This window comes from Oncorhynchus keta, chromosome 1 (genome assembly GCF_023373465.1).
Source record: "Oncorhynchus keta strain PuntledgeMale-10-30-2019 chromosome 1, Oket_V2, whole genome shotgun sequence".
NCBI lineage: Eukaryota > Metazoa > Chordata > Actinopteri > Salmoniformes > Salmonidae > Oncorhynchus > Oncorhynchus keta.
Window position 1 is genome coordinate 29,530,597 of NC_068421.1, and position 13,560 is coordinate 29,544,156.

General features: G+C 45.0%; 1 protein-coding gene across 2 annotated transcripts in view; it reads left to right on the forward strand.

Annotated features, from left to right (window-relative positions):
• Positions 1-12,343, forward strand: part of LOC118366024 (nectin-3-like protein) — a 76,761-nt gene extending 64,418 nt beyond the window's left edge. For both annotated transcript variants that reach the window (XM_052520608.1, XM_035748366.2), the window contains one exon: positions 9,236-12,343. In XM_052520608.1, the coding sequence (XP_052376568.1) occupies positions 9,236-9,900 (665 nt within the window). In that variant the 3' untranslated portion in view covers positions 9,901-12,343. The remainder of the gene's footprint in view (positions 1-9,235) is intronic.
• Positions 12,344-13,560: the final 1,217 nt, after the last annotated feature.

Consider the following 13,560-nt stretch of genomic DNA (forward strand, 5'->3'; position numbering starts at 1 on the left):
GTGCAGACATTTGGCCCTTTTTTGTTTATCTTGTTTGTTGTCCAAGGTTATTTGTCAGGGTTGGACACAATGAATTACATACAGATACAGTAACAGACTCTAGTATATTCCCTCCTCATGAAATATGATGTGTGCTCCATGCTCTGCTGTAAGAGCTGCATGGAGTTTCCATTCTCTAATTATATTTACTTTAATTTAATACACATTAATTCATGTCTGACTCGCGAAACATACAGAGGATTTCCCCCCCAAAGCTCTCGAAACATAGTTTTTATAAATTTGGCCTCACTTGGCTACGGTACTGGGCTGTTCTGATGCAAGGGAACACTGCTTGGAGAACACACAGCCAGCAGCTTCCCCATCCCTCCTCCTCTCCCTCCTCTTGTCTCCCTCTCCTCTCCTCCTCTCTTTACGTTTGGCTCCTCTATTATTCTTTAGGTATGGAGCATGAGAACTGTGCTCCCCATTTTCCTCCTTCTTCTAATCTATATCCAAACTGCTACTCTTAGACACATTCATCCAAGGCATACAATCTCTCTGGTTTCTCACTGAGAGGAGAGCGGGAGAGCAGGCGGTCAAATCAAATTGTATTGGTCACATACACATAGTTAACAGATGTTAATGTGAGTGTAGCAAAATGCTTGTGCTTCTCGTGCCGACAGTGCAGTAATATCTAAGAATTCCACAACAACTACCTAACACACACAAATCTAAAGGGATGGAATAAGAATATGTACATATAAATATATGGATGACCGAGCGGCATAGGCAAGATGCAATAAGATACAGTATATACATATGAGATGAGTAATGTAAGAGATGTAAACATTATTAAAGTGCCATTATTTCAAGTGACTAGTGATCCATTATTAAAATGGCCAATGATTCGAGTCTGTATGTAGACAGCAGCCTCTCTGTGTTAGTGATGGCTGTAACAGTCTGATGGCCTTGAGATAGAAGCTGTTTTTTAGTCTCTCTGCCCCAGCTTTGATGCACCTGTACTGACCTCGCCTTCTGGATGATAGCAGGGTGAACAGGCAGTGGCTCGGGTGGTTGTTGTTCTTTATGATCTTTTAGGCCTTCCTGTGACATCGGGTGCTGCAGGTGTCCTGGAGGGCAGGTAGTTTGCACCCGGTGATGCGTTGTGCAGACCGCACCACCCTCTGAAGAGCCTTGCGGTTGAGGGTGGTGCAGTTGCCGTACCAGGCGGTGATACAGCCCTACAGTACAGTTGTGGCCAAAAGTTTTTAGAATGACAGAAATATTAATTTCCACAAAGTTTGCTGCTTCAGTGTCTGTAGATATGTTTGTCAGATACTATGGAATACTGAAGTATAATTACAAACATTTCATACGTGTCAAAGGCTTTTATTGACAATTACATGAAGTTGATGCAAAGTCAATATTTGCAGTGTTGACCCTTCTTTTTCAAGACCTCTGCAATCCGCCCTGGCATGCTGTCAATTAACTTCTGGACCACATTCTGACTGATGGCAGCCCATTCTTGCATAATCAATGCTTGGAGTTTGTCAGAATTTGTTGGTTTTTGTTTGTCTACCCGCCTCTTGAGGATTGACCACAAGTTCTCAAGCTTTTTTCCGGATGCCCCAAACAATCGGAAAGGGGATTCATCAGAGAAAATGACTTTACTCCAGTCCTCAGCAGTCTGTACCCTCTACCGTTTGCAAAATAACAGTCTGTCCCCGATGTTTTTCCTGGAGAGAAGTGACTTCTTTGCTGTCCTTCTTGATACCAGGCCATCCTCCAAAAGTCTTCGCCTCACTGTGCGTGCAGATGCACTAACACTTGCCTGCTGCTATTCCTGAGCAAGCTCTGTACTGGTGATGCCCCGATCCCACAGCTGAATCAACTTTAGGAGACAGTCCTGGCGCTTGCTGGACTTTCTTGGGCACCCTGAAGCCTTCTTCACAACAATTGAACCGCTCTCCTTGAAGTTCTTGATGATCCGATAAATGGTTGATTTAGGTGCAATCTTACTGTCAGCAATATCCTTGCCTGTGAAGCCCTTTATGTGCAAAGCAATGATGACGGCACGTGTTTCCTTGCAGGTAACCATGGTTGACAGAGGAAGGACAATGATTCCAAGCACCACCCTCCTTTTGAAGCTTCCAGTCAGTTATTCAAACGCAATCAGCATGACAAGAGTGATCTCCAGCCCTCGTCAACACTCACACCTTTGTTAACTAGAGAATCACTGACATGATGTCAGCTGGTCCTTTTGTGGCAGGGCTGAAATGCAGTGGAAATGTTTTTAGGTATTCAGTTCATTGCATGGCAAAGAGGGACTTTGCAATAAATTGCAATTCATCTGATCACTCTTCATAACATTCTGGAGTATATGCAAATTGCCATCATACAAACTGACGCAGCAGACTTTGTGAAAATGTATATTTGTGTCATTCTCAAACTTTTGACCACGACTGTATGCTGTTAATTGTGCATCTGTAAAAGTTTGACAGTTTTAGGTGACAAGACACATTTCTTCAGCCTCCTGTGCTTGAAGAGGCACTGTTGCGCCTTCACCAAACTGTCTGTGTGGGTGTACCATTTCAGTTTGTCCATGATGTGTTAAACCTTTCCACCTTCTCCACTACTGTCCCGTTGATGTAGATAGGGGGTTGCTTCCTCTGCTGTTTCCTGAAGTCCATGATCAACTTCTTTTTGTTGACGTTGAGAGATTGTTTTCTGACACCACACTCCGAGTGGCTGTCTCCCTGTAGGCTGTCTCATCGCTGTTGGTATTCAAGCCCACTACTGTGGTGTCGTCTGCAAACTTTATGATTTGAGTTGGAGTCGTGCATGGCCACGCAGTCATAGGTGAACAGAGAGTACAGAAGGGGGCTGAGCACGCACCCTTGTGGGGCCCCAGTGTTGAGGATCAGCGAAGTGGAGATGTTGTTTCCTACCGTCACCACCTGGGGGCGGCCAGATAGAAAGTCCAGGACCCAATTGCACAGGGCGGGGTTGAGACCCAGGGCCGCGAGCTTAGAGGGTACTATGGGGTTGAATGCTGAGCTGTAGTCAATGAACAGCGTTCTTATGTAAGTATTCCTCTTGTCCTGATGGGATAGGGCATTGTGATGGCGATTTCATCGTCTGTGGACCTGTTGGGGCGTTATGCAAACTGAAATGGGTCTAGGGTGGCAGGTAAGGTAGAGGTGATATGATCCTTGACTAGTCTCTTAAAGCATTTCATAATGACAGAAGTGAGTGCTATGGGGCAATAGTAATTTAGTTCAGTTATCTTTGTCTTCTTGGGTACAGGAACAATGGTGGCCATCTTGAAGCAGACTGGGGGAAGGAGCGATTGAATATGTCCGTAAACACACCTGCCAGCTGGTCTGTGCATGCTCTGAGGACGCGGCTAGGGATGCTGTCTGGGCCAGCAGCCTTGCGAGGGTCTACACGTTTAAATGTCTCACGTCGGCCACGGTCCTTGGGCCGTGTCGGAGGCACTGTATTATACTCAAACGGGAAAAAAATGTGTTTAGTTTGTCTGGAAGCAAGACGTCGGTGTCCGTGACGTGGCTGGTTTTCTTTTTGTATTCCGTGATTGCCTGAAGACCCTGCCACATATGTCTCGTGTCTGAGCTGTTGAATTGTGACTCCACTTTGTCCCTTTACCGACCTTTCGCTTGTTTGATTGCCTTGCGGAGGGAATAACTACACTGTTTATATTCAGCCATATTCCCAGTCCTCTTTCCATGGTTAAATGCGGTGGTTTGTGCTTTCAGTTTTGCATGAATGCCGTGATCTATCCACGGTTTCTGGTTAGGGTAGGTTTCAATACTCACAGTGGGTACAACATCTCTAATGCACTTCCTCATAAACTTACTCGCTGAGTCAGCGTATAAATCGTTGTTATTCTCTGAGGAATATTTCCCAGTCTGCATGATCAAAACAATCTTTAGCGTGGATTCCGATTGGTCAGACCAGCATTGAATGGTTCTAGTCACGGGCACATCCTGTTTGAGTTTCTGCCTATAGGACAGTAGGAGCAAAATGGAGTTGTGGTCGGATTTGCCGAAGGGAGGGCGGGGGAGGGCCATGTATGCATCGCAGAATTTAGAGTAGCCAGTGTATTGTCCGCGCGAGTGCTACAGTCAATATGCTAATAGAATTTAGAATTTTAAAAGTTTGCTTTGTTAAAATCCCCAGCTACAATAAATGCAACCTCATTATATATGGTTTCCAGCTTACATAGAGTCCAGTGAAGTTCCTTTAGGGCTGTCGTGGCATCTGCTTGGGGGGGGGATATACACAGCTGTGACAATAACCAATGAGAATTCTCTAGGGAGATAACATGGGCGGCATTTGATTGTAAGGAATTCTAGGTCAGGTGAACAAAAGGACTTGAGTTCCTGTATGTTGTTATGATTACACCACGGTCCATCTGTGAGTTGGCCTGGTTCGGACTGGAGCCCTGTTCACTCAAAAACTAAGAGTGCTCCCCAGATTATTCCATATTCGCTATATAGTGCACTACTTTTGACCAAAGCCCAATGGACCTTGGTCAAAAGTAGTGCACGATAAAGGTCATAGGGTGCCATTTGGAACGTGATCTAAAGCTTGCTTGACACGCTGTCCAGGAAGGACTTGCACTGAGCAATTATCTAGCCTCTCCAAGCCAACAACATGGAGGAGTCCGGCATATGCCGCTTCTCTCACTCTAAGCCCCTGTGGACATAGATGCATCTAGGCCTAAGCCACAGTAGCAGGCAGGCAGGCAGGCAGAGCATGTTGTATCATCCCCCGCCCTTCTCCTTCGTGGCTGTCTCGGATACACTGTGATGTTTTCACAGTGCCTTGCATGGCGCTGCAAGTGTTTCTCCCCACCAGCAGCATCTCATTGATGTGTGTCCCAAATGGCACCCTATTCCCTATACAGTGCACTACCTTTGACCATGGAATGTGTACAGTGCATTCGAAAGTATTCACACCATTTGACTTTTTCCACATTTTGTTATGTTACAGCCTTATTCTAAAATGTATTAACTTGTTTTTTCCCTCATCAATATACACACAATAACCCATAATGACGTCTGCTAAATGACTTAAATGTAAATGTAATGTAAATGAAAAACTAGTTTTTAGACATTTTTACTAATGTATTAAAAATAAACTTAAATAACAAATTAAGTAGACCCTTTACTCAGTACTTTGTTGAAGCACCTTTGGCAGAGATTACAGCCTCGATTCTTCGTGGGTATGACGCTACAAGCTTGGCAAAACTGTGTTTGGGGAGTTTCTCCACTTCTCCTCTGCAGATCCACTCAATCTCTGTGAGGTTGGATGGGGAGCGTCAATGCACAGCTATTTTCAGGTCTCTCCAGAGATGTTTGATTGGGTTCAAGTCTGGGCTCTGGCTGGGCCACTCAAGGACATTCAGAGACTTGTCCCAAAGCCACTCCTGCGTTGTCTTGGCTGTGTGCTTAGGGTCATTGTCCTGTTGGAAGGTGAACCTTCGGCCCAGTCTGAGATCCTGAGCGCTCTAGAACAGGTTTTCATCAATGATTTCTCTGAACATTGCTCCATTCATCTTTCCCTAGATCCTGACTAGTCTTCCAGTCCCTGCCGCTGAAAAACATCCCCACAGCATGATGCTGCCACCACCATGCTTCACCGTAGGGATGGTGCCAGGTTTTCTCCAGATGTGATGCTTGGCATTCGGGCCAAGGAGTTCAATCTTGGTTTCATCAGACCAGAGAATCTTGTTTCTCATGGTCTGAGAGTCTTTAAGGTGCCTTTTGGCAAACTCCAAGCGGTCTGTCATCTGCCTTTTACTGAGGAGTGGCTTCCGTATGGAAGTGCTACAGAGATGGTTGTCCTTCTGGAAGGTTTCCTCATCTCCACAGAGGAACTCTGGAGCTCTGTCATAGTGACTATCGGGTTCTTGGTCACCTCTCTGACCAAGGCCCTTCTCCCCCTATTGTTCAGTTTGGCTGGGCGGCCAGCTCTAGGAAGAGTCTTGGTGGTTCCAAACTTCTTCCATGTAAGAATGGAGGCTACTGTGTTATTGGGGACCTTCTATGATGCAGACATTTTTCTGTACCCTTCCCCAGATCTGTATCTCGACGCTCTATGGACAATTCCTTCGACCTCATGGCTTGGTTTTTGCTCTGACATGCACTGTCAACTGTGGGACCTTGTAAAGACAGGTGTGTGCCTTTCCAAATCATGTCCAATCAATTGAATTTACCACAGGAGGATTCCAATCAAGTTGAAGAAACATCTCAAGGATGATCAATGGAAACAGGATGCACCTGAGCTCAATTTTTGAGTCTCATCGCAAGGTGTCTGAATACTTAAGTAAATAAGGCATTTCAGTTTTTATTTGTAATAATTTAGCAAAACCTGTTTTCGCTTTGTCCTTATGAGGTATTGTGTGTAGATTTATGAGGTTTTTTTTTATTTAATACATTTTAGAAGGCTTTACCGTAACAAAATGTGGAAAAAGTCAAGGAGTCTGAATACTCTCCGAATGCACTGTATATTGTGCCTATTGGAACCTATATTGTGCTCAGTGCTCCCCATCATACACCATGTCCCTCTCTAGCTTCCAGGATGAGATGGCACTGCAGTGGATAGCTGCTGTCTTACGGGCTCCTCACCAATTCTGCTATTTTGTGTGTTTTTTTACGTAAACTTTTTTTGTACATAATATTTTCGGCATCATTTCCTATGACCTCGTACACATCGACTCGATAATGGTACCCTGGGTACATAGCCAAGTTATCGTTACTCATTGTGTATTTATTCCTCATATTATTATTTTTCTATTATCCATTTTTCCTCTCTGAATTGTTGGGAAGGACCCGTAAGTAAGCATTTCACTGTTGTTTACAAAGCATGTGAAAAATCAGATTTGATTTGATATGAGGAAGTCCAGCCGTGGAGGTTGGGGGTGGTTGTCTTAAGGCTAAGGAGGAGGCGTTATATATCAGCTCACTGACCTTGAGCTGCCTCTCCCCTCCCCCTTATCCCCCCTTTAGATTATCACTGGTCCCTTAGTCACTGCTTTATAATTGCAGGTTAGTTAGATTCTCATTCAGTCAGGTAAATTGCAGCCATGATGTAATTAGCTGAAGGCTATGCTTGCTGCCATCCTGATTGCATTTGATCAGGCGTAGCTAAGACTCCAGTGTTAAGGAGAGATACAAAGCTGTCCTAGTGCAGCTTAGACTCCAGTATTAAGGGGAGATACAAAGCAGTCCTAGTGCAGCTTAGATTCCAGTATTAATTGGAGATACAATGAGGTTCTAGTGCAGCTTAGATTCCAGTGTTAATTGGAGATACAATGAGGTCCTAGTGCAGCTTAGATTCCAGTGTTAATTGGAGATACAATGCGGTCCTAGTGCAGCTTTCAGTGTGTCTTTGTAGTCAGGCTCTTCATGTGTCTCTAGATACAGGCTGCTTTTTGTCCTGAAGGGAGGTCAATATTCAGACACAGTAATCCTCTCTCTGTCTCTCTGTCTGTCTCTCTTTGTCTGTCTCTGTGTCTCTATTGGCTGTCTTCTCTGGCTCTGGGTGTCATCATAGTAACTAGCCACTGAAGGACAAACCAGAGGCAGGAACCTCGCATCGATCACACACTGCTTAATCTTCTCACATGACTTCCCAGGGAGAGGGGAAGAACAAATCACACGCATGCACGCGTGCGCACTCACACACACACACAGTCGTCTTCCCCTCTTAAATCCACATTACTTTCCACCAGAGTCACTCACTCCTTTACAGAGGCCAGAGTCACTCACTCCTTTACAGAGGCCAGAGTCACTCACTCCTTTACAGAGGCCAGAGTCACTCACTCCTTTACAGAGGCCAGAGTCACTCACTCCTTTACAGAGGCCAGAGTCACTCACTCCTTTACAGAGGCCAGAGTCACTCACTCCTTTACAGAGGCCAGAGTCACTCACTCCTTTACAGAGGCCAGAGTCACTCACTCCTTTACAGAGCCCAGAGTCACTCACTCCTTTACAGAGCCCAGAGTCACTCACTCCTTTACAGAGCCCAGAGTCACTCACTCCTTTACAGAGCCCAAGAGTCACTCACTCCTTTACAGAGCCCAGGGCCACTCACTCCTTTACAGAGCCCAGGGCCACTCACTCCTTTACAGAGCCCAGAGCCACTCACTCCTTTACAGAGCCCAGGGCCACTCACTCCTTTACAGAGCCCAGAGCCACTCACTCTTTAACAGAGCCCAGAGCCACTCACTCTTTAACAGAGCCCAGAGCCACTTACTCCTTAACAGACCCCAGAGCCACTCACACCTTAACAGAGCCCAGAGCCACTCACTCTTTAACAGAGCCCAGAGCCACTCACTCTTTAACAGAGTCACTCACTCCTTTACAGAGCCCAGAGTCATTCACTCCTTTACAGAGCCCAGGGCCACTCACTCCTTTACAGAGCCCAGGGCCACTCACTCCTTTACAGAGCCCAGAGCCACTCACTCTTTAACAGAGCCCAGAGCCACTCACTCTTTAACAGAGCCCAGAGCCACTCACTCTTTAACAGAGCCACTCACTCTTTAACAGAGCCCAGAGCCACTCACTCTTTAACAGAGCCCAGAGCCACTCACTCTTTAACAGAGCCCAGAGCCACTCACTATTTAACAGAGCCCAGAGCCACTGACTCCTTTACAGAGCCCAGAGCCACTGACTCCTTTACAGAGCCCAGAGCCACTGACTCCTTAACAGAGCCCAGAGCCACTGACTCCTTAACAGAGCCCAGAGCCACTGACTCCTTTACAGAGCCCAGAGCCACTCACTCTTTTACAGAGCCCAGAGCCACTCACTCTTTTACAGAGCCCAGAGCCACTCGCTCTTCAACAGAGCCCAGAGCCACTGACTCCTTTACAGAGCCCAGAGCCACTCACTCTTTTACAGAGCCCAGAGCCTTTGGTGTTTGTCCAGACACTTTACTTATTTAATTAATATGCTCTTTTAAAACAACGTCTTAGAATTTCAATTAAGCTTTTTTGTAAACTGTCATTTTGTAACAGGTTATAAACATTAGTGTATTCTATTTGTTCTGTATTCAATTATTATACTGTGTCACCAATCAGATTCATACTAAAGACATTGATTCCTACAGATTATTAACTGATATTAAAAAAAAATATATTCTGCCATGCCATTCCCTCCCGCCATTAAACCTCATCTTTGCCCCCCCCCCACCCCCTCTCTTTCTCCCCCATCTTCTATCCATCCTTCAGATCCTCCCCCCACCACGGCACCAGTCCCCACCACCTCTACTCCCCTCTTCCTGGACACCAGTGACACCAGCATGGCCCCCAACAAGCGGCGAGGAGCGAGCGGCCACTTCACATCCCCCACCCTGGCCTCCCTGTCAGACAGCAGCCTGGGTACCATAGTGGGCGGGGCTGTGGGCGGGATCCTGCTCCTGGGGTTGCTGCTGATCCTGGGCGGAGCTTGCTTCATGCGCCAGCGGAGGACCTTCAGGGGTGACTACTACACCAAACAGTACCTGGGCCCCTCCGACATGCAGAAGGAGTCCCAGCTGGACGTGCTCCAGCCCCACGAGCTGCAGGAGGTCTACGGGGACAGGCACAACTCTACCTGCAAGGACAGCCAGGAGCTGAAACCCAAGCCGGGACTGGGAGGGGACATAATTTATCCCAATGACATCAAGGACAAGGAGGACTGGGGCGACGGCCACAGGGGCCTCCGGGAGGGAAGCTACTACCCTGTTGAAAACCACAACAACATCCACCACCCCAAAGGGCCGCTCGTTCACACTCCCACTGTGACCAACGGCTCCCCCTACCTGCCGGAGGACTGCTATGACAACGGCACAGACAGCGAGTATGTGTCCCACATGGATGGGTCTGTGATCTCACGCAGAGAGTGGTATGTCTGAGAGCTACAGGGGAGCTGGAAAATACCTTTTGGCTCAAAATGACTCGGTGAGACAATAATTTAACAGGAGTTGAAATAGATATATTATAGAGAATTTGTCAATTCAATAAACAGACTCTTCTACACAAGAATGAACATTCCCGGCTCATTTGTGTGCTCTGACCCCAAGGACTTCCATATGACTTCCATATGGAGTGTGTTATAATGTCGTAGCATCTCAACAGATGATCGCAGGCTGGGAATGGCAGTAATCTGCTGTCATTATCCGCTTAACTTTAGAACTAGGGTTCATTTGGCAAGGGTTTCTCTGTACTATGTTGTTTCAACAGATGTGAGTGGTTCACTTTGTGTCGTTCTGCTTTTATGTATTTAAACACCTGTCTTACGTCATGAGTCTGGCATTTCAGCCCTCATTAGTGAAATATTTCTATCCCTTTTGAAAATTCTAAACTATGTGCCCATATGTTGCATCAATTCAAACCCCTCATATTCAATGACATTTCCAAAACAATTGCCTGTAATCATATGACTTTATGACTTTTTCATAAAGGTTACATTCTGATTGCTTGTTGCTGTTGAGAGCACCTAAATCAGATTATATTTTAGTTTTCAAACTGTTATACAGATGTGAAAGGGAAAAGGATTCAACAATGTGACAAAAAGGGAGCAATTTGCCAAGTTTATGGTTCTCGACGACGATAGAATATATACACATGTTGTGAGCAGGATGTACAGTCATACTGTCAGGACTGTGGGACGTGATAAGACTCTTTTAAGCACATCGGAGGAATACATCTCAAGGTTTGTATCTACTTAGGACAGTGTATTGTTCTTTAGCATTGGTGGCACATTCTAGATTGTGTCCCATATGGCACCCTATTCCATATATATTCAGTGGCCAGTTTATTAGGTGCACCCATATAGTCCTGACTGTCATGAGAATGACGCGATAGGAACCAGAATTTGTCGGACCAGGCAAAACTCAGTGTGTGTCAGTGTGATCTGTGATGGGTTTTTCCAGTACACAACCAGGCAGCATGACATGGTCTTTGTCCCAAATGGCATCCTATTCCATACATAGTGCACTACTTTTGAACAGAGCCGTATGGGCCTTGGTCAAAAGTAGTGTACTATATAGGGAAATAGGATTCCATTTGGGAATGAGTCCATGACATGAGGTTGTAGCTACTAAAGGGTTGACATCACCAGTGATTCTATCTCCATTAGCTGGTATTGACCTTCCATTTCCTGTTACTGCTCAGCCGGTAGCTTCGTTCTACCTGAGAAACTAAAGGATCAAAGTTACCTCTCCAAAGATCTCTTCAGTCAATTGGTCAGGTGGAGGGGAGCATGTATACACTGACTGTTGGAGGAGGGGGTTGTAGAGGGGGAGATCTCCCTGTGGCATTTCAAGATGGGGCTTGGCTTTAGCCTGAGGTTTCTTTGTTTCTTCTTCTGGGGTTTTGCAAATTGAGGGCACACTCTTTTTAATTTGATCCTTCTTTTTTTTGTTGCTCCCAACCCTTTGGTGGCTCATAAAACACTTGCGTATCACACACACACTCCACATGCTGCCTGCTGCCTAGGCCACTCCAACCCTGTCATGTTCAAAGCCCAGCCTTCACCTCAAAGTTTTAGCTTTTTAATTAACTTCTCTTCTCTGGATGGACTTGGCGAATGCTTGACCTCAGTGACGTGTAGAGCATCTGTGTATGCAAGCACACTCATGTGTTTTTATCTGTTTGAGTCAAGGCTTCAAAGCTTTTCTTAGTTTAGCTACTGCTCAGACATCCACCCAGGGGTTGTGGGCACGTAGGCTAGATACAATGCAGGGATAGATTCTCATGTCTTAGACTGTTTGTCTGTACACACAATGTGAGGTTAGCTTGGTTTTACTCCCTGTTTTGAACATTTGTCCAAATACAGGCTGACCTTTGACATGTAATTTCATTGGGAGTGGAAGAAAGTGATTGAATGTTTAATTTGGCAAAGCTTTTGTTTTCAACTTGACCTTCTTTGGAATGGAAATATATTAAGTTATTGTTGTGCCTATACTGCCTTCATTTCATTTGAATCCTTTATGGTTTATTCTTCTGCATAAGTATATATGTTCATGGTTTTTATGTGTGATGATTCATGTGTTGATTTAAGTCCTGAAGGCCCCTGGAGAGAAAAGTTGGTGCCTTATGCCTTTTTATGTCCTTCTTTTTAATATTTATGATTTTGTTGCTTGTTTTTAAACCAGCACAGTTGACTTAAGGTGAATTGTTTAGCCTTATACACACAGACTCTTGTAGCAACTTAAGTTACAATGTACCTGACAATTGTATTTCACTGGAAAATTACATGGGTAGTACTAAGCAGGCCAGAATCATAGTCAATGTTATTGTTTTGAAAATATGCTGGCTTTTTTTATTCTTTATTAAAAAAACAAATGTTTTGTATTTTTTTGGTCTGAAATTGTCAGTGCATTAGATTATTTTACATTATTTTTTAAATGTTATTTCACCTTCATTTAACCAGGTAGGCCAGTTGAGAACAAGTTCTTATTTACAACTGCGACCTGGCCAAGATAAAGCAAAGCAGTGCGACACAAACAACACAGAGTTAACAAACGGGATAAATGGGATAAACAAACGCACAGTCGATAACACAATAGAAAAATCTATATACAGTGTGTGCAAATGTAGTAAGATTAGGGAGGTAAGGCAATAAATAGGCCATAGTGGCGAAATAATTACAATTTAGCAATTAAACACTGGAGTGATAGATGTGCAGAAGATGAATGTGCAAGTAGTGATACTGGGGTATAAAGGAGAGAAAAAAGAAATGACAATATAGGGATGAGGTAGTTGGGTGGGCAATTTGCAGATGTGTGTACAGGTGCAAAGATCGGTCAGCTGCTCTGATAGCTGATGCTTAAAGTTAGTGACAGCATATATAAGACTCGAGCTTCAGTGATTTTTGCAATTCGTTCCAGTCATTGGCAGCAGAGAACTGAAAGGAAAGGCGGCCAAAGGAGGAGTTGGCTTTGGGGATGACCAGTGAAATATACCTGCTGGAGCGCGTGCTACGGGTGGGTGCTGCTATGGTGACCAGTGAGCTGAGATTTTAGAAAGAGGGTCCAGATTGTCTAGCCCAGCTGATTTGTAGGGTGTCCAGATTTTACAGCTCTTTCAGAAAATCAGATATCTGGATTTGGGTGAAGGAGAAATGGGGAGTCTTGGGCAAGTTGCTGTGGGGGGTGAAGGGCTGTTGACCGGGGTAGGGGTAACCAGGTGGAAAGCATGGCCAGCCGTAGAAAAATGCTTATTGAAGTTCTCGATTATCATAGATTTATCGGTGGTGACAGTGTTTCTTAGCCTGAGTGCAGTGGGCAACTGGGAGGAGGTGTTCTTATTCTCCATGGACTTTACAGTGTCCCAGAACCTTTTTGAGTTTGTGGTACAAGATGCAAATTTCTGTTTGGAAAAGCTAGCCTTTGCTTTCCTAACTGCCTGTGTATTGGTTCCTAACTTAGCTCAAAAGTTGCATATCGCAGGGGCTATTCGATACTAATACAGTATGCCACAGGATGTTTTTGTGCTGGTCAAGGGCAGTCAAGTCTGGAGAGAACCAAGGGCTATATCTGTTCTTAGTTCAATTGTTTTTTATTGGGACA